Raw genomic sequence first — 20,660 nt, 5'->3', positions numbered from 1 at the left:
CCACCTGTGAAGAGGCAACTGAAGCAGAGAAATGTCTCCTAACATACTAGGTCTTCCAGCCTGGGTGGTTCTCTAGCATTGTTAGGCATCCTATGCCCTAAACCCGACCACCCTCCAACTGTCAAGGTTGTAATACAACTAAAAACAGACCTTTGAGGATTCTTCTCAAATTGAACAATCCCTGTTCCCTGTTGCCTGCCAGGTTCTATACAACTCGGGTTCAAATTGGATAGGTTTTTTTTTTTTTATCAGATAGTGGAAGGGCATCAACTGCAATATTGCGGGTCTTTGCCTCGTAACAGAACTCAGAGCAGACCATCTGAAAATGCTACTGTCTAGAATACAAATATGTTGAGACAGAAAGAAATATAATCTCCACATAGGTGTTTCCAAGTAACCCCTGGTTAAATAAGAGCATTTCAACCTTAAGGGGCTCAGCTTGCAACTCAAGATTCCCACCAGAGGCTTAAAAGAAAAAAAATTAATTCCATGAGAGTAAGAGATGCTTTAGGTTTTTAAAATGAAAATCAATCTGCTGAGATTATTCCCTATAAATTTCAACTTCCATCTCCCCTCATTCCTCCTAGTGACATTTAACCGAAAGTACGTTTCGCCAACGATAATAAACATCTGTGCTTCTGCGGTGGCTAGGAAGCCTCTCGAATGGATGAGTTACGGAGTGCACTGCGGCAGAAGGCTGCAGCCAAGGCACGCCCCGTTATTCAGAGGTTCATGGCCAACGAGTTTAACTGGATCATGTCAGAATCCTTATGACCTTTCTCTAGGTTTTTATTTCTAATTTTTACAGGTCACTGTGCTCCTATAATTAATTTGTTTTGGGAAACCGGGTTTGAGGGGCATGAGCATTTTTGGTCAGCATGATCTTTGGACAGTCCTGGGATTTTAAAAGTCAGTGAAGGACCCCCAATTGTTTTTGATCCACATTTCAGAAAACTCAGCTCACGCTCTTTTTCCTTCTGAATAGAAACAGAAACATTAGGTTTTAGTGGTGAGAAGAATCATGAATAGAGGGAGATGATGTGTCTGATCACTTTCTGTTAATAAAAATGTGGCCCACAGCCAGTGGGACCCTTATGGGTTCCAAAATGGCCCCAATTAGCATCTATTGGGAGCATACTTGGACCCATGTGGAGAACTTGGAAATGCCACATTGTACTCCCCAGGTGATTTTAATGAGATGAAGTGACTACAGCCAATAACCCCCAATGTATTGCCTCATTTTGCCTTTGAGTGGCACTTATAGGTTACACCAGAATGAGTTTTTGCATCTTTATAGATAGGTACATGATATATATGTTTTCAATATACATTAAATATACTGTTTTAGTCAACTTTTTCATCTCTGTGACCAAAAGACTTGACGAGAACAACACAGAGGAGGGAAAGTTTATTTGAGGCTCATGGTTTCAGAGGTCCCAGTCCATAGATGGCTGACTCCATAGCTCTGGGCCCAAAGTGAGGCAGAACAACATGGTAGAAGGGTATGACGGAGAATAGCAACTCAGAACATGGAAAACAGGAAAGAGCTCTCCTCACCAAGGACAAACTATAAACCTCAAAGGCATGCCACCAAGTGACCTGCATCCTCCAGCCACACCTACCTGCCTACGGGTGATTCACTAGTTAATCCATAACAGAGGATTAATTCACCAATTAGGTTAAAGTTCTTAGAACCCAATCATTTCACCTCTGAAAATTCTTGCATTGTCTCACCCATGAGCTGTTTTTTTCTTTCTTACAGCTTTGTGTTGTTAAGTAGTGGCCATACCATTACTCATATTTTCTGAATGTAAAAACAAGAATCTTGGAAGCTGCTACAACTTAATTAAAGGAAAACTGAAACAGAAGCCTAGAGCCTAGATTTTTTTTCTGACTCCCAGGCCCAAGCACTTCTTAAGACCCTACAATCCCTTGAGCCAATAGGATATTTGGCAAGATTTAGTCCCACCCGCCAGGATTTTTGTGCCTTACCATGTCTTCTACAACCTTCATCCTCTAATAAAAGAATTCCCTCAGGTGGAGAGCCACAGTGCATCCATTATTCCATGTAAATAACAGATCACAATGGACACCCACCTCCCGGGGTGTATGAATCCTCACAGAGGCCTGGGCGTCATTCCTCAGCCTCAGGAGTAAGGACTCAGGGAGCCCTTACAAGCCAGACACTGCCTGAGGCCCTGGGAATTCAACAGCTACCAACTCAGACAAATTATTTGCCTTTGGGGGGCTTACTGCATTCCACCAGCACTCTCAGTTTAATTGCAGAACAAAGCTCCCTTGGAATTTCAGGCAGCTCCTCTTCGTGGTCAGAAGACTTTTGCAGGAAGCAGCCTTCTCAGGCAGTTTGCATCCTGCCAAGCTTAGTGCTGCGTACCGGGTCGATCACCTAATGTCTTTTCCTTTTTATGCTTCCATTGTTTCCCTGTTAGACAGTACCATCCACACCCTCTCTGGGCATCTAAAATCTCTCCCTGGGTGGCAACACTTGGTTATTTTCAAGGCTGATCTATATTTACCTACTTTCAGTTTTCTCTACCAGCATAAAGTATGAATGGATCAGCGCAGTCTGAGAATGAGAGATGGCCATGCACGTATAGCCTGTGGGGGACCCGAGAGCCCTTGCACCTGGGAGGAGAGAATGTGCAGCATTTCATGTCCATCTGCTGTCATAATTAAGCATTCAAAGCCACATGCATGAAACCTTAACTTACAGGTCACATCATCATGAGTGAAATAAGGGTTGCTCCTGCTAAACGACTGAGTTATGGAGATTTTATTGCTTCCGTTCTAACATTAATAAAACACAGGGCATACAAGAAAACAAAATGCCACTTGGCTTTCTTATTGTAATCAACAAGTCAGTACAAAGGAGACTGATTTTATTGAACTCGAGATAAATTGGAAGGACGAAATCAACTTACCGGTATAGAATCATCTAAAATCTCCAGCTCTAGAAATAAATCTTTTTTTTTTCTTTTTTTGCAGAAAGTAAACCCCAAAAGGGTGTGACCTACCCATCAACTCTGACGTATTCATCATCCAAAAGCCCAGATGCCAAAGCAGGCAAGTGTTCATTTGTGATTTAATCTAAACTTTCTGAGTTTGTAAACATAAGCAATATTGTGTTTTAGGAGATGGTGTCGAAATTAACATCTTAACTGGTCATGCCACACTGACTCTGGTGATATTTTACCCGATGCCAGAAGCATGGCACGGACATCAATGGGAGCAGACATCTGGGACTAAGGAGTGAAGGCTTAATTTTTTTGTTTTCACAATTTGAGATTGTCCCTGCGCTTGTGCCATTTTCATTTGGAGTGACTGCTGCCTTGAATTTCACTGCATTGCTGCTTTAGAAGATGACATGACATTCTGTCTGGAAATGTTCCCTGGCAACTAAAAGGAGAAAAGCCAGATTTACTTAGTATGAAATGAAGGGAGGAAGCAAAGAGAACGAGGCGGCTTCTGTGATAACAGCGAGCAGCTAATCTGAACAACCCCAGCCAAAATACATTGTCTGCAGGACTGTGCCCACCCGGCTTCCGTGGGAACCGCAAGACAAGGACAGGTAGACCTCAGGCCAAGGAATTCCTCTGTCCGTATTTCAGTGTTTAATCAAGAACTCATGTGCATGATTGTGGTCTGGGACCTGCCTTCTGGTGGGATTTGGTATTTGCTCCCAGCAGCTTACAGGATGAGCTGATGTAGCTGAGGTTCTAGTCATGGATGTGGAGTGAACAGGTTTAAGAATGGCAGTGGAAGCTAGCATCTACTGAGCACTGGCTGTATGCCAGGCACTGTTCCAAGACCTTTACCTGATCATTGCCTTTAATCAACCCCAGACTACCATCTGCATGTACTATTCTTAGCACTAATGTACAGTTTGAGAAGAATGCAGCACAGAGATGTTAAGTGATCTCGTTTTGCCAAACAGCTAGAAAGTAGCAGAGATGAGAGTTCAACCCAGACAGCCTGGCTCCAAAAACTCCTCCCTAAATCACTATCCTAGACTTTTCTTATTTTAATACCAGTGCATACAGAAACTCTCAATTTGACCAGCGTTGACATACAAATAGGAATTTGTTGTTGTCTTCCTAGTTACTATATCTTTATATCATCTATATCTTTAATGATGTGGTTAGTTATAAGGATACAGCTCTTCTCCACCCCAATCTACAAGCTGCCAGTCTTATGGGCCATTTCTGAGATAGCACCTGTCCTTTTTGAGTGTGGACACAGGGAAGAGGAACAGATGACAGAGACATCCTTAAGAGGTGTGTCCTGTTGTCTCCCCTAGCCCAGCAACTTCTATTCACATAGTGATTTCTGAGTAGTTGAAGTGTGTGGGGCACAGGGGTACTGTCCATCTGTCCTAGACCTTCTCATTGGGCCCCCACCCCTTCTCCCACCCCTGGCAATCCACACTTGTACACAGCAGTGAAATAAGGGTTGCTATTCCTGGGCAGCCCCTGAATATGAGCTCTGGGAATTGTAGGGTTCCCTTTGGTCCCCTTTGAGGTCAGAACTGTGGGATAGAGTGAGGTCACCTTCCTCTTCTTCACATTTAAGGACTGCTGGCCTAGGATACTCCAGGTGCCCTCTGGTCCCCTTCTTGGAGATCCTAGAGCAGAGTGAGTCCCATGTTCAAGTAAGCCCCTAACCTCAGGAGCCACAGGTCAAGCACTTCCTCTTTTTACCCCAAAGGGTAGAGTATTTCTAGATTCCCAGGATACTCTCCTAAAAGCCTGCCAAGTCTTCTGCAGCACATAAGCTGGGCCTGTGCTGCTGAGCCTCAGGGAGAGGGCAGGAAGTGAGATGTCCGGCTCCCTTCCCTGCACATCGATGAGTGACTCTTGCGGCACCTTCTTCTGTCATGGGGAGGACAAAACATGAAGGAAGGGAGGGAATAGTCTCTTGTCCTGAATACTGCACTCCCCACAACCTGGCTACTGAGCCCTCCCTCTTCTGGACCTTTCCTTCTGCTCACTGGGCTAGAGAGAGGAGGGGTTGGTGATGGCACAGATGGTACTGCAATGGCCCAGCGTCGGGGAAGTTCAGGGACACGTCTTCTCGTTTAGGAAGGGGTCATTCCGCCCTTCTGGCTCAATTCTAAACCATGGGAACGGTCTCACACAACCTCTATGACAACAGCCATGAACTGAGTACTTTCTCTAGTGCCACCTACGGTGCAATAACCCCGGGACAGAGTACCAGTGTCTTCCGCTTCTTCAGATAAGGAAACTGGTCCTTAGAGAAGTTCAGTAACTTGCCCAAGGCATTGTCCTAACTGGCCCATACTCTGATTGTATCACCTGGTAAGTCATAGAGGGAGAGAGAGGAATTATAACCAAAGGATGCCTGGTGTTATAGAATGCATTTGATTTCTATGTTCATAGCAGAGATCATTTCCAAAACTTTTCCCTCTACCCCAGCACCATGGCCAAGCTTAACACCATCCACTCCCAGCAAGTGCTTGTTCCCGGTATCTGTTGTTAACATTCCAGAGAAGTGCAGGTGGGCCTGGGTACTCATTTTGAAATTGGCTGCTATGTAAATTCATAAACTGGCAAAAGCCACAGTTAAAACAGGCATTGCTTTGTCACTTGTCCCTTTACTAAGCCATTTCAACTTTCTGTAACAGTTTCACCCAGTATTACTATCAGCTCCTTATCACTAGATGACTAGTCTCAAGATTTACGTTCATCCCTTCATTCATTCACACAGTAACCACATATTAAGCACCTGCAGTGTGCCAGACCCTGAGCTAAATAATAAGCATTTCAACCTAAAAGGGAGGCTTGGGGTCCTGCCTGGTTTCAAGATATAGGGACCTCAGGCTTTAAAAAAAAAAAAAAATCTCATGCCCACCATGGAGTAGGTTTTTACCAATTCAAATAAAAAATTCCGGTGAGAATCACAAAAGAGTGCCCCTCGTGTTGCTGCTTTGCCTTAAACGATTAAATTCCTTTAGAAACTGGCTGAAGCAGAAGGGATGGAGACCATTCAGGACCCAGCATGCCCACGTAAAATGATTCCTTGCCTCCCCAAGAATGTGAGTTAACAGGTAAATCAGGTTAGGACGACCCCCAAAAGCATAACAACCTTCTTCTGCGGAAAATTATCTCACTCGAAAAATAGAAGGCATCTTGATTTGCCTGGTGCAGCTCACGCTGAGGACAGACAGTACCTGAGATTTACATGCTGTTCCCCCAGGCAGTTAGCAAGCATCCGGCGGGCAACTGTTATTTGGCTAGAGCTTCCATCTACTCTGAGCTAAATAAAATCAGGTAAGTGTTCATTTGTAGAAATTTACAAAAAAAAAAAAAAAATGAAAAGCACATTCCTGGTACCATAGAAAGAAAAGGGAAAGTAAATCTTTATTTGAAGCTACTGAGCAAGACAGCCAGAAACCGCCCCACCCCCACCCCTTGCCCAGCTCCTCTGGCCAAATGCTAAGGCCCTCACCTGGAAGAAAGCCAAACTGAAGGTTATTGCCCTAAGTTTGACTTTCTAGGAACCTCTGCCCTCACTGCCCAAACCTACCCACTAAGGCCACTCCTCACCCTCTCATAGAAGACAATAGCTTTGTGAGATCTCAAAGGGCTCTGGGTCACCTCTAATGAAAACCACGTCTAGGGATCCTAAACCTTCCCAAGATTTGCCTCCCACTTTCTCCCCCTTCGATGGAAAAAGGAGGCAGGGAGGAGGCATCGACTTGGAATCAAATACATAGAGTCCAAATCTTGACTCTGCTACCTATGTGTCCATGTGAGCCTAAATCTATTTCTTGACCCCTTGGAAAACTTGTTCCTTATCTCAAAAATAGGAAGACTTCAGTCAACTTCCTGAATCATGATAAATATTAAATGTGTATGTTTGTGTAAAAGAGAACTTTGAAATGTGGCGCATGGTAGGTGCTCAATGAATATTGCATTTCCTGCCCTCATATCTAACCCTGAGGCATGGGATGAGTTAGTGATAGGAAGAACCAAATCTTCCCCCAGCACTCTTATCTCCAGACATTGCTGCTAAACCAGCTACCGGCTTCAGGCTTCTGACCTCCGTCTCCTTCACTTCCCCCCATATCTGACACCTAGTGAGAACACTGTTTTCCACCAGCAGAGGGGGAGACTTAGTATGGGGATAAATGTCAGCTGCTGCCACTTATGGAATGTCTGCCATGTGTCAAGCATGGTGTGCATGTGCCCCCGATAGACTTGACCTCTAATTATGACAACAACCTTCCCAGGAAGGGATGACCATGCCCATGGTACAACAAAAGGAACCAGGCTCAGAAAGCTCTAGTGGCAGGGCTGGTAGGGAGAGCCCAGAGTGGAGCCCGGCCCTGGCTATGATTCCCACCTCAGATTCAGTGAGTTGACATGTCTGTGAGCAGCTCCCTAAAGTCTGCCTTCATAACACCTCCACGGTGATTCTGCTGAGGGGCCAGGTGTAGGAAGGAGCTCTCTGGGGCTGTTCTTGATTATGTCCAAAAGAATAGAGAGTCTAAGGGAAGTTTTGAAAAGCTTTCCCATGAACATCTTTGAAACTTTGAAGAGAGACCAAGTATCTGAGATTATGTGGAAAGAAAAAAAAAAAACTATTTTATGGGTTTTACTTCAAATTGCTCAAAAAGAATCTGGTTCCATGAAGAATTCCCTTTGGACCAGATTAAGCGCTGTGTTCGTAAGGCTGGGGCAGGGAAAGTGACTCTCTCTGTCCCCTCTTAAAGCCAGTTCAGATCTGTGAAGGGGAGCAGGCAGAAACAGCTCATGGAAGACCGGAGAGATGGCCACGTTGGTTGAATTTACAAAATGTTTGACAGCACCTGCTGGCTGTCCCCAGGATATTTTACTTCTCTCTAGCAAACCATTATGAGCACACCAATAAGGATAGGGTATTCTAAAGCCTTGGAATTAGCCAATGGTGTACCCAAAAAAAAAAAAAGAGATAATTTTTGTTTTTAATATGCAATAACTTTTAAAATGTTCACTATTTGCTAGTTGAAGTTTTCTTTTTAGTATACTGTAGATTAATTAAGTTTTTGAGTACCATCAGCTTATTTACATGTTTCTCTTCAAATTAATTCTTATATCCTATTTCCTAAAGTGTACAAGCAATTCTGTTATATGGCTTTTCCCTGGATGAAGGTTAAACCCGGGCCAGCATCTCCCTAAAGAGGCATCAATGCCTGTTAGCATTTTCCTGAGTGTAAGACAGGGGAATGTTCCGGAGAAAATAAACACTTCCCTAGACTTGTTCTGGAAGCTCAGACCCTTTAAGGTAATGGAAATGTCATAAATCAGGCAGGTTTGGTCCTGCTTGAGAATGGCCTGAAGACTGGAAGGCAAGCTGACCCCCCAAGGTGGCCTCCAACTCTTTAGTGACTTGTCTGGCACAATCTACAGACAGATTTAAAGGAGACCAACTATTAGCAACCATCAAGGTGAATGAGGGATTTGCTTCCTGCCTTGACTGGCTAATGCCTGCCAGAGTGGACTGAATGGCTGAATTCCAGGTTCACTCTTTGCTGACTGCCCTTCCTGGTCAGAGCTGGGATTCTCAAGAAAGTGACAGTGTCAGAGTGGAGAAAGGAGCAGGTGCTGGTGCCTGGCAATGCATCTGAACACCCACCAAAAGTTTGTCCACAGGACTATGGTTCTGACACCACTTTCCCAGGATGCTGTGCAATCTACAATGCTGAACAACAGTGAAGAGTGAGTGAGATGGTTCCCACGAAGAGGGACATTTCTGACATTTCCATTACCTTGTCTGTCTGATTTATGACATTTCCTTTACTCTTGTCTCAGATGCAACCCCCCCTTGGCCTACTGTTCCATGTACCAAAAAAGTGCCTCATCCCTAAGCAGAGTGAAGGCAGGAGCCAGGATACTGTGGCAGGACAAATATATGCTCCCCATTCCCCAAAGACCCTCTTCCTGACCACTGGAACCTGTGAATATTTTCTCATATGTTGTAATGTGATTGAGGATCTTGAGATGGGGAAATTACCCTGGAATACCTGGGTAGGCCCTAAAAGCCATCATATGCACACTTGTCAAGGGGAGGCAGAGGGAGATAATTCCATACCCATAAAGGAGAAAGTTATGTGAAGATGAGGCTGAGAAATAATTGAGGCTGCTAGGCTTGAAGAGGACAAAAGCCAAGGAAGGCCAGCCACCAGGTGAAGCAGGACAAGGCAAGAAACACATTGAATCCTCTACCCTCCCGGAGGGAGCTCAGCACTGCAGATGCCTTGCATTTGGCCCACTGATACTGATTTTGAACTTCTGGCCTCCAGAACTTTGAGAGAATAAATTTGGCTTTGTAAGCCACCAAGTTTGACATGTTTTCTTACAGCAGTCCTAAGACACCAGAGATAGAGATACAGAAGCTGGCATACCCCACTGGGGCCCACAGGCACGCACAACTGTACCAGGACTGAGGTGCTATTGATTTTGCAGGGCATCTCCTTCTAGGATCTCAAGATAGTCCCCAATACTCAATGGGTAGCCACTTTTCCTCTTCCTCTGAACCTTCAGAGATCCCCTCAGGGCAACCAGATCACTAATGAATTGAGACTTACTATATGGCAGAGCTTCAAATTGTGGAAGCATTCCAAGTCATCACATGTGGATGAAGAGCACAGTTTAAAAGACGAATCTAGATGCTCCTTTACCATGGAGTCAGTTCATTACCCGTTTTTATAGACCAGGAAACTGGGGCCCAGAGGAGTTAGTTAACTGGTAATGAACCAACTTAAACTAGAACAGCTAGAATGCAATCTCTAAGAGTAAGTCATAGAGTACACAAACCCTCTTCATGGTGCCTGGCAAATTAATTTGGCAACGAATCATGTTCTGCAATGTCTATGTTGCTATAGTGTTTAACTGTCAGTTAAGTTTATTGTTGTTATTTGGTCTTTGGTTTGTTGGTTGGCCTATTGCTCTGAGATTGAACGTTCCTTTAAGCAGGAATTGCAGGCTGTTTGTCTAGATTTCCCCCTGCACAGCAGCCAGCACAGGTCTCTGCTCATAGCAAGTGTTCAGTGAACGTTTATTTGATTTCTAGTCCTCCAAGAGCCTATAGACTCTTGCAGGCCCTGGTATATAATTCCATTTCCTTACAGGCGAGACCACAAAAGCCTATCAAAGGCCATCTGCTCCAGGGACAACTGCACAGCCAGTCACCCTGATGCAGATTCTGGCTATGCCAGCAGCTGAGGTCACCCACGCCACCTTGCCAAAGCCATTCCCATTTGCAACCTCTGCCACCAGCAGCCCCAGACCTCAGCCTGTGGGCCACGGGAGCTGGGAGATGGGTGAGTAGGTGAACCATGTGTTGCTGTGTACTAGAAGAGTAGGATTTGGGGTCTTCAGAGTAACAGCTCTTTCTGAACATTGATATGTAGGGCTCAGCCCCCACCTCTTCAGCCAGGCGAGTGGGGAGCATCTGAGACCTGCACCAGGAGTTGGTATGTGGTTCTGTCTTCCGTAATCAAACTAGGACTACTTTCACAGTGCTTTCAAAGGTAGGATATTACATGAAACTGGCCTATTACAAAAACCCTAGTTTCTCCAAAAGCTCTTTTGAAGGGATCCTAGGTTTCTATGTAACTATTGTTGGGTTATGAGGCTGGCCTTGAACTTGCCATCTTCCTGCCTCAGTCTCTCCAGTTGCTGAGAATATAGGCATGCACTATTGCACCTGGCTGGGTTTTGGTAGTTTTAAGAGGCAAATGGTTTATAGCTGGAAGTCTTCAAATAATGGGGGGGGGGGTCACCATGAGGAAGAGTCAAATAGTTGAAATTTTTTGTTCCTGTCCTAATTTCTTTTTATCTGACCACTTTTATCTGTTGCTTAAATCATGTTTTCGATTTTATCAAAGGGCAGCATCACATCAACAGGGCCTTAAAACTCATCTGATAATCCAATCTCAAGTTTCTACATAGGCTTACATCAGCATTGCTAATAGGTACCTGTCTCATCTCAAAGAGTTTCTGGTGGGGTGGGGGGATTCCACAGCTGGAATTCTATTGTCCTGAGAAATTTTTTTTTCTGAGTATTTCCCACCAATGCCACTTTTTCCTTCTAGGAAGAAATCCCCAGAACTTGTTATTTTCAGCCTGACCTCTAGTTTCCAATCATGACTGCCGTGTAGCCTGGCCCTTCCCTGTTCCCTGGCAGACCCCCGCTGTCTATCCATCTTTTTATTTAACACAAGGTGAATCAACACTGTCAAAGTGTTGGGCACTTTTCCAAACAACTTACAGAATAACCTATGGAATCCTTGGCAACCTGTAAAGTAAATATATTACTTCTTAATTGAAGTATTAACTGTATTAATGAGGAAATCGAGGAATAGGGTAGTTAGGAAACTGGCCCCAAGTCACAGGGCAAAAAATAGCGAAGCAGGAATTCAAAGTCCAGCAGCCTGGGTCCCCTCTGATTCACCTTGCTGGAGGGAGGCATCCCAAACACCCGGGCCCAGACAAAGCACACCTGGACGTGATGGGATGTCCAGATTAGAGAGTGCTAGACCTGCCCAACTTCTTCTACAACTAATAAATGGCAGGATGCACACTGTCCATACATTCCAGGGGCCAGGCACACTGCATACATTGTTTTAGTCTTCTCAACAACTCTATGAAACAGGGATTATTATTATTCTATTTTATAGAAGACTCGTGGAAAAAGCTGTGATATAAAGTTTCCAAATCAGAATACCATAAAAATAATTTTTGAAGTTTTGAAATATACCAGACAACACCTACCCATCATCTTATTGTGACTTAATTGAGGCAACAAAAGCAAAAAAGAGAAATAGAAAGGACGCCTAATAGAGGTCCCATAGCCAGTTTTTCTTTTTATAATTTCAGGCTCTTGACTTTAGAGTCCTTAATGCTTTCAAAAATGTCTGGGTATCTGAATAAGTTGCTCCTGTGCCTCTCAGAGGATGTCGATTCTTACATAACACATATAATTAAACATGTGGCATATTTACTTGGCAACACTGGGAGCAAGTTGGGCTGGGCTTGTGGAAAATCTCAAGAAACTTGAAGTAGTGGCTCCCAGCCTGGTAAGGCTTCATTATTCCTGGCTTGGGACAGGAGCATTGGACATCAGCCTCCTAGCCCATCAATGTTCCTTCTTTGAACTTGCCCAGCACCCACTTTCATGCTGACTACACACTGTTGGAAGAATCCTCAGAGCAAGCATGTGTGCATCATGCACCACGATGGTCAAGTTGTATAGCCCACTCAAAGAGTGTTCTGTAAGCATAAAAAGTAGTAAAAAAAAAAAAAAAATGGGTGTTCAATGGGTGCTTTCAATGACTACTTTATTGAGATACTGTTCTCATACCATAATTTTCTCACTCATTTTCAGTGTATATTTTTATAGAGTTGTGTGATCATCACTACAGTCAATTCTAGAACATTCTCATCATCCCTCCAAAAAAACCCCACACCCATGAACAGTCACTCACCATTTCCCCTAAACCACTCCTCCCATCCCCAGGTAACTACCAGTCCACTTTCATGAATGTATGGCAGTTCATATTTGCTGTGATACTGTAGCCCAACTATATCAAATATTTAGTATTTAGATAACTCCCTTTTTTGCTTCAAATGAGTTTAAAATACTTTGCCAATGATAAGAAATTTCATCAAGCTTCTGAGAGTGAGTTGCTGTTATTGTATTCATTAAGGGATTTTTTTTCTTATATATATATATGTGTGTGTGTAGTCAAAAGGTTCTAAAAATGGTTGTGGATGGAGCACTCAAGCAAATTTTTGTTTACTTATTCACTTAAGAAATATTTATTGGGGCTGGGGTTGTGGCTCAGCCATACAGCACTCACCTAGCACATGCGAGGCAGTGGGTTCGATCCTCAGCACCACACAAAAATAAATAAATTAAATAAAGGAGTGTGTGTGTGTGTGTGTGTGTGTGTGTGTGTATGAAAGAAAGAAATATTTATTGAGCAAGGCATGGCAACACATGACTAATCTCAGTGATTCAAGAGTCTGAGGCAGGAGGATCGCAAGTTCCAGGCCAGCCTCAGCAACTTAGCAAGACACTGTCTGAAAATTATAAAGAACATAAAAAGGGCTGGGAATGTAGCTCAGTGAGTGCCCCTGGGGTTAATCCCTAGTACCTCAAAGAGAGAGAGAGAGAGAGAGAGAGAGAGAGAGAGAGAGAGAGAAATATATGTCGAATGTTTGTTCTAGGACATTGGGCACATCCCACTGAGATATCTGCAACAGGTCATGTCAGCTTAGAACACCTGACAAGTGTGTAGCTAGAACAGGAGCTACCTGAGTTTGAGATCTGTGAGTCATCTTTGCCCTACGATAGGTCAAAAGCAGCCTCTCATCAAGACGTGTAAACTTAAAAGGAGGCTGGTGGAGAGTAGAAACTTGGAAGCAAATGGACGGGGGCTCTCCTAGCCCAAGAAGAGAAGACTGAGACTCAAAAAGTCAAAGGTCATATGTTTTCTCTTGTAGGTGGCAGCTAGAGTGAAAAAATGGGAAAAGGCTTGGGGGTATCTCATGAAAATAGAAGGAAGGCAACAGAGGAAAGGAAGGGCATCGTGGGCAGGGAGGAGGAGAGGGGAAGGGGAGGTATCAGGGAATGAAACCAACCAAATTCTGTTCTGTGCATGTACAGATACATCACAGGGAATCCCACTCTTATGTGTAATTATAATGCACCAATTTTTTTTAAAAAATTAAAGGTGAGGCTGGACACATTGCAGCCACTTCACTGACCCATGAATATGCAAACCAAACAAGAGAGAAAGAGTAAGGGAGCCAAGAGCCAGGGTGACAGAGACTTCTTACAGGGGCAGAACTGAGGCTGTTCCTCCTGGGAGAGGTCAAGGGTGGAACTGGTATCCCTGGGAGCCAAACAGCCACCATGCTGCATCCCAGAGCCAGAGGGAGCAGCCTAAAAAGCAGATCCAAAGTTGTGCTTAGGAAAGAGTTCTGGGAAATATGGAAAGTCCCTCCAGGCCCCCCTGAAGGGTCAGGTGAACACTTCACAGGCTTAGAAGGTGGAGTGGCTGCCCTCTAAGTTTTCCCATCTCAAGACCTGCGTGCCTAGGTTGCCTCAGCTGATCTAGCCAGTCTATCCCAACCACCAATAAACCAGAAAGGGGAGGAAGAGTGCAGCCTAGTGGTAAAGCACTGCAATGGCATGACCCTTTGCTCCACCCTCTAGACAAGGGCAACCAAGAAGAGCAAACCAGGAAACTGGGAAAGGGAGAGCCTAGTCCTTCCACCTACTATTTCCCTTCTCACCGACATTTCTCTCACCTGTGAAATTTATTTTCCCCAAAGTGTCTGGAAAAGGTTTTTCTTAAAATCCAGTCTTTCAAAAGTAAGGGGGGGAAAAAAAAAACAAAAATAAGCATTTCAAAAGAAAAATGGGGAAAGGTCATGGCCAGGCAAGCTTCAGTAGAACTGCAAATGGCTCCTAAATGTATTTTTTAAAAGATGTTCAACCTTCACTAAGAACCAAATGAGTGCAAATTAAATAGCAAAATGCCACTCTTCCCTCAATTTGCACTACAAACTGATAATCCACAGCTTGCTGCAGAGTGTGGAGAAATGACCCCGTAGTCACACTTCCAAAAATATGATATCCTAACGTAATTATTAGCCAAGGGTGAAAAGAATCATGGACACAGATGTTGTTCATAATAGAAAAATAAATGGAGATGATTTAATTATCCATCATTAGAAGATCGGATAAAGTTACCACACAGCTGTGAAAATGTTGCTGCAAATGTGCGCATACTGACATGAGAAGTCTTCTCTATCCAGAATGTTCAGTCAAGGAAGCAGGAGACAAGGCAACGTGGGGGTCCCTCTCCCATTCTGGTAAATGTGTGTTGGAGGTGAGAATGAAGGCAGAGAAAAAAACTCTACATACCAAAATTGTATGCCAGAAACTGCTGGAGAGAGAATAAAAGAGGATTTCCTACTATGCATAGTACATAATTTTTTTTTACAACAAGCCTGTTGTCTTATCTTTATGATTAGAAAACAAAACAAAACTACTTTGACTTCATGTCAAATCACTGGAACAAAAACAAAAAAGAGTCAGATTTTTGACTGGATAGATACAGTTCTAAGAGAAATTGATATTTTTCCCCGACCTCTTCTATCTTTCTGTCTATAAAACATGGTTGTTTCCCTCTGCGGGCTCTTATGTGGCCTCCTTTTCCACAACAGGGGCTTTGCGTTTCTCTTTATAGAATCCTTCATCTCCCTACTCCCTTTTAAAATCTTGCTTCAGAGAAACTGCCCAATAAATAATGAGTGTTGAAGTAGATTTGATTCTCTCATGGAGTAATTAAGGATAACCATTGTGTACCTCTAAAAATGACGGAAAGCTAATGCTATTTGCATCAATACCATGTTAATGCAGCTTAGGCAAATTGCTAAATGTTAAGTGACATTTCTATTGAAGGATTACTTTAACCTCCCCACGAGTGGCACAGTCGAGAATTATTTTAAGAATAAAGGATAAAGAAATATGGCACTTTAGTAAAAGAAACTTACTTTGACAATTGTGAAATACAAGGGTTATTAGTACCTGGAATTTCCAGTCAGTGTTTTGAGCTAATCCATTTTCTTCTTCTTCTTCTTTTTCTTTTGTTCTCCTCCCCCCCCCCCCATTTCAATGTCTCCTGCAGGGCAGGTCCAGACCGCCCAAGGAGCCCAAGGACAAGGCTTTTCCTTGGTTCCTACCTTGTATTGTCTTGCTAGGCTGGCTCATGGAAAGAATGAGAACAGTTAGATTAAAATTCATGCTCTGACCAGTCCAATGTGATTACAGATCTCTGGCCACCCCCCTCCCCCCCAAACACACACACAAGCACACAAAACAGTCATGGGGCCAAGCCAGATAAGAACCTGAGCTGTCTTTCTAGCTGCTTCTTTACAGGGGGTTCTTCATTTCCAAATCCTCGCCTTTTCATTTAGAGTGGGACAGAGTATTGAACCAAAAGGCCCACTAGAAGATACTGTAAGGAAAGTGAGGATGCTGTTAAATAAACAAGGCCTTTCGCCAGTCTCCTTCCCTTGAGGTGATTTCATGCAGGGTATTTTAGAAAACCCTAGGGATCCCTAACTAGGCTCTTACAAAACCTGAAAAGGGATACTTTATGGGCTTCATGCTTGAGGAACTCTGTTAAAATGGTAAGGCAAGAGCAGAGCCAGTTGTGCTCGGTACTTCTCTAATACAGGGATAGATGGGGCTGGGGGTGTAACTCGGTGGTACAGCATTTGCCTGATTCAATGCTGGGAGCGGGGAACTAATAAAGGGATAGAAACACATTCTCTCTACTTCAGGAATTTCCCTCTGAATCGTGACCCCTAGGCTCACCTCTCTTTGCTTCTGGGAGTTCTTTAGTGGTTCGACCCTAGAACTGGAAATGCAGCAAATTCTCTTCTCTGCAACACTGGAGAGGACTGCACAGATTCAGAAAGGAAACAGCAGGATCACAGACTCTGCTCAGGACCTGTGCTAGGCACTGAGGTCACAGGGCAGTAGGATCAGAATCCAGGCCTACAATATAGTTCAGTCTTCTTCCTCTGGGGACAAGTCATCTGCTCTCCACATGTTAAAAGAGTCCTAGAAATTGTAGGTTCTGTTTTGTTTTGATATAAAATGTGAACAGGGGCTCCCTGGGTTCCCTGGTAAGGGCTAGCAACATTCATGGACTTCACAATGGTGTGCTTAAACAGGCTTAGGAATCAGGACACTGGCCAGGGCAAGATCTCCAAGACCATCTGAGACCTCAACAGGCCCATGGGACAGTTTGGAAGACCAAGCCAGGGCATTTTCTTCTCTTGTCTCCTTGACCAGGATTTCTGCTTCCTCTGCAACAACCCAAAGTGAACCTACCACAAAGCATTTGGCAGATTGCAAAGAAAATCTGAACTAGGGTCACTTTCATTAGGGGGCAAAATAAGGGAAGAAAGCAGTTGCTGGCTGCATGTAAAAATCAGCTGACCCTGTGTCAATCCCCTCAGGTACCCCAAAACAGGACTCTCCAGGAGCTGCCTTCCAGGATCCCATGGGAGCAGATGTCAGCCTCGGTGAGCCTCCCGCTGCCTACCATACCCCCCCCCCCCGCCACCCTCTAGAAACTTGCTCTGCAGTATTTGCACATATGGATCTCCCACACTCATTCTTGGCATCTGCAGCTCAACTCCAGGTCGCCAGAGTTTGGGGACATGCCAAGTTATTTTCCTTGAAAAAAATGTCTTGCTTTGTCTGTTCTGGGCACATCATACAGAACATCTCTACCAACCCAGATGCCCAAGGTCTCTTATTGTTTTATGTCCCCTTGCCAGGTTCCCCACCTAAGAGCCTCTGTACTCCCTGGCACATCCCCAGGCTGGGCTCTGGAATAAAACACAAATACGCAGACACACCACGTGAATCAGTGTGTCTGGGTAGGTGGTGGCCACAAACACAACCTCCCTCTCCCATTTCTAACTGACAACCTTTAGGATGTTTCAAGGCTGTATTCTGCCAAATATACTTGACTCCACTCCCATTTTTCCAATTTTCTCATCCTCGCTCTGTTTCACCTGAGTGTGCTTCTTCTCCAGTCTTCTTCATGCTCCCGGTAATTACACCCAGACTCCTTGACCCACTCGAGGTTCTTAGTTCCCTTTTCACCCTCCAGTCCTTCCCATTTCCCATGTTCCCCCCCTCCTCACCATCATCCCTACATGTTTTCTCTGAGCATCTGACTCTCCCGTGAATTCCTAGCAGGAAGGTGCTAAGACTTAAACTAGTCATGAAAACCCTTATTCTTATTCTTCACTAATTAGTTAATTAGTTAACTAATTAGTCCATCATTCCTAATTTGTCTAAACCAGTGGGTTCTCAGACTGTGCTACAAGGACCCTACTTTCAGGGATTCTGTGGGGTCCTCCTTTTGACTACATCCGCATGAGGACAGATCTCCTTCATATACTTCAACAACAACAGTGTATCACGACAGATTGCAGATGTTGATGTCAGATTCCAGCTGTCTTCTATTATGACATACCTTGAAGAAAGTAGCCATTCATTTCATTGAATGCTTCTGTTTTGGAAAACAGCCTCTTTTTTCCCATTAAAAAAAAAATGAGATTTATGATAAAATGTAAAAGGTTATTTTTAATGAATTAATAGTTAAATACATTGTTAGTCGATACTTTATTTCAAATGAGAGAAGTCACGGTTTTAATTTCTAAATAATAAAAATCAATACATATAGCCCACAAAAAGGGGGATCTTCAATAATTTCTAAGAGGATAGAGAGACTGAAACTGAGAATCTCTCAAATTTGAGAGCCTTTCAAATACATAAAACTAGACTTTATGTCTCATCTTTTCCAGAAAAAAAAATTTCTCCATTCCCTCCAACAGGCCCTTACATGACTTGGCAGAACATGCTTTAACTATGCTGTAGCCTGCAAATGATTCGTGAAACAGGGCACCCAGAGCAGAGCACAATGTTTGTGTGCCAAAGAACTGCTCTCCCCCTAAAACACCTCAGGATCCACTTGGGGGGAGCTCTGTCTCATCCTTGCTTATCTTTTTCTGAGCATGCAATTAATAAAGTCCTTAGGATTTTCTGTCTTCTTCTTTAGAAGCAGATGACCCCAAACTCCTCTTCGTACAATTGATTTTGTGAACTCAAGTGGGACTATCACACGTGATACCCTGCACTGGCCTGGAAACCTAACCATGGAATTAATGTTGCTGCCATGAGAAAAGGTTACCAGGTCCCAAATAAACATCCCACACTGAGTCTTAGAGAGTAATTCACTTAAAAAACAAGGACTATTGATGCTTTGCTGGTGGAAGGGCTTGATCCAGAACCTCAGACTGTTCCCCAGTCTTCTCTGAAAGTCCCTATGCAGTGGGTTGCTGGTGTGGCAATGCCTTGGGCACAGCTGTAGGGCTCTGCTCTCTCATGCTTCCCAGGTCAGTGCAGTGAGAGGAAGTTTTTCAAGGGAAAGGTGCAGACCCCAGGACAGGAAGCCAGGGGAGGGAAGAAAGGCCTGAAGGTCCTCTCCCTCAAGAAGCCTCCTGTCTTTCAGATTTCTACCTTCTTCTCAAAACTGTACCCTAGCTGGGAACAGTGCTGTGTACTTGCAATCCCAGTGAATCGGGAAGCAGAGGAAGGAAGATCAAAGCTAGCTTCAGCAACCTAGCAAGGCCCTGAGCAACTTAGTGAGATCTTGTGTCAAAATCAAAAAGGGCTGATGTGGCCCGGTGCTTGAGCACCCCTTAGTTCAATCCTTAGTACCAAAAAAACCTTTTTTTTAAATAATAAAAACCATACCCCAGGGGACCCAGTGGGGAAGAATGTGGAAGTTGAAGGGCCACCAGGGCTTGTCTCATAAAAGCCCTAAGGGGGCATGTGTTGTAACTCCCACTTGGGTCCTGTTCTGGTGACTTCCAGATGTGCAGAGGAACAGAAGGAACTAAAGCCAGTACAAAGTTCATTGCTAGGTTCTGAGGACCAGGGTAGGTTCCAGGCCCTTTTGAAGACTTAATCACATTAGTGGGAGCTACAAGTGGCTGTGGCAGGCCTAGCTCTTCAGTGGTCTAACCGAGTACCCCGAGATGCTGAAGCTAATGACTCCTCCTCATCTGTGATTAACAGGTGCTCACCCCTCAGCTCTGCCTTTCCCTGAGCATCAGTGTCCTCTCCCATAAGACAGGGATCTTAGCTGCACCTAACTCACAGGGTCATTGTGATCTAACACTTATTCAGTGTGTGTGCCTCCCACCAAGCAAGCTCTGGATAAATGTTAGTGGTTTCTGCATTTTTACCGTGGAAATTGCTCAGAATCAACACTTTTCTTAGATTTGAATATGTCATGGTATGGCCAAGTGAGGATTGTCACAAAAATAATTCCCTGGGTTTTCTTTTCTTTCTTTCTTTTTTTTTTTTTTAAAGAGGGACTTACACTTTTATACTTTTTAGAGTGATTTTATGCTCATTGATGTCCTCTGAGTCTCCTCCATGGGAGGTAGGAAAGGACAGGTCTTTATGACCTCAGGAAAAAAATCACAGGTGAACTGTAGAGGTGGGGTGAACCAGGCCCAGCCTGGGATTGGCAGACCCTGGATGGGTCTTCTGACTTTTCTTTTCCCATACCACCCTGTTCCTCCTTGATGCCAGAACTCAAATGTTCCCACAAATTTACTTGTTATTACTACCAAGTCCAAAAATCACCAAGTCTCAGCTGTCCAAATATTTTTTAGCCCTCAGCTTTTAGATGAAGGTGATTTGGTTCAAACTTGTCCCAAACAAGACAAAAGTAGCATTAATGGAAGGACAGTTTCCCAGAAGAAGTAGGAGACTTGGAAATCCCTGATGTCAGGTTTTTTTTTTTACCTCCTGATAAAATATTAGAGCACCCAGAATTATAAATTCTAATCTTCATGACATTTAAAGAAAGGAGGCTTGAGAAAAGACAGAGGCTACCAGCACCAATTTTTAGGAAAAGAGCAGAGTATCTCTTCACCAGTAGGTGGCAATAGAGTAATAAAGCTAAAGAAGCAAGAGTGTTTAAATCATAAATATTTTGAACGTGGAGACCATCTCGTCCACCC

The 20,660-nt window shown here is 43.9% G+C and overlaps 1 protein-coding gene across 2 annotated transcripts in view; it reads left to right on the top strand.

Annotated features, from left to right (window-relative positions):
- Vit (vitrin) overlaps positions 1-20,660 on the top strand; it is a 112,888-nt gene that overhangs the window by 62,874 nt on the left and 29,354 nt on the right. For both annotated transcript variants that reach the window (XM_013363450.4, XM_078029393.1), the window contains exons 6-8: positions 3,007-3,084; positions 10,151-10,342; positions 17,067-17,132. In XM_013363450.4, the coding sequence (XP_013218904.1) occupies positions 3,007-3,084; positions 10,151-10,342; positions 17,067-17,132 (336 nt within the window). The remainder of the gene's footprint in view (positions 1-3,006; positions 3,085-10,150; positions 10,343-17,066; positions 17,133-20,660) is intronic.

Source organism: Ictidomys tridecemlineatus, chromosome 12, assembly GCF_052094955.1.
Source record: "Ictidomys tridecemlineatus isolate mIctTri1 chromosome 12, mIctTri1.hap1, whole genome shotgun sequence".
NCBI lineage: Eukaryota > Metazoa > Chordata > Mammalia > Rodentia > Sciuridae > Ictidomys > Ictidomys tridecemlineatus.
This window is presented reverse-complemented; position numbering and strand designations above follow the sequence as displayed.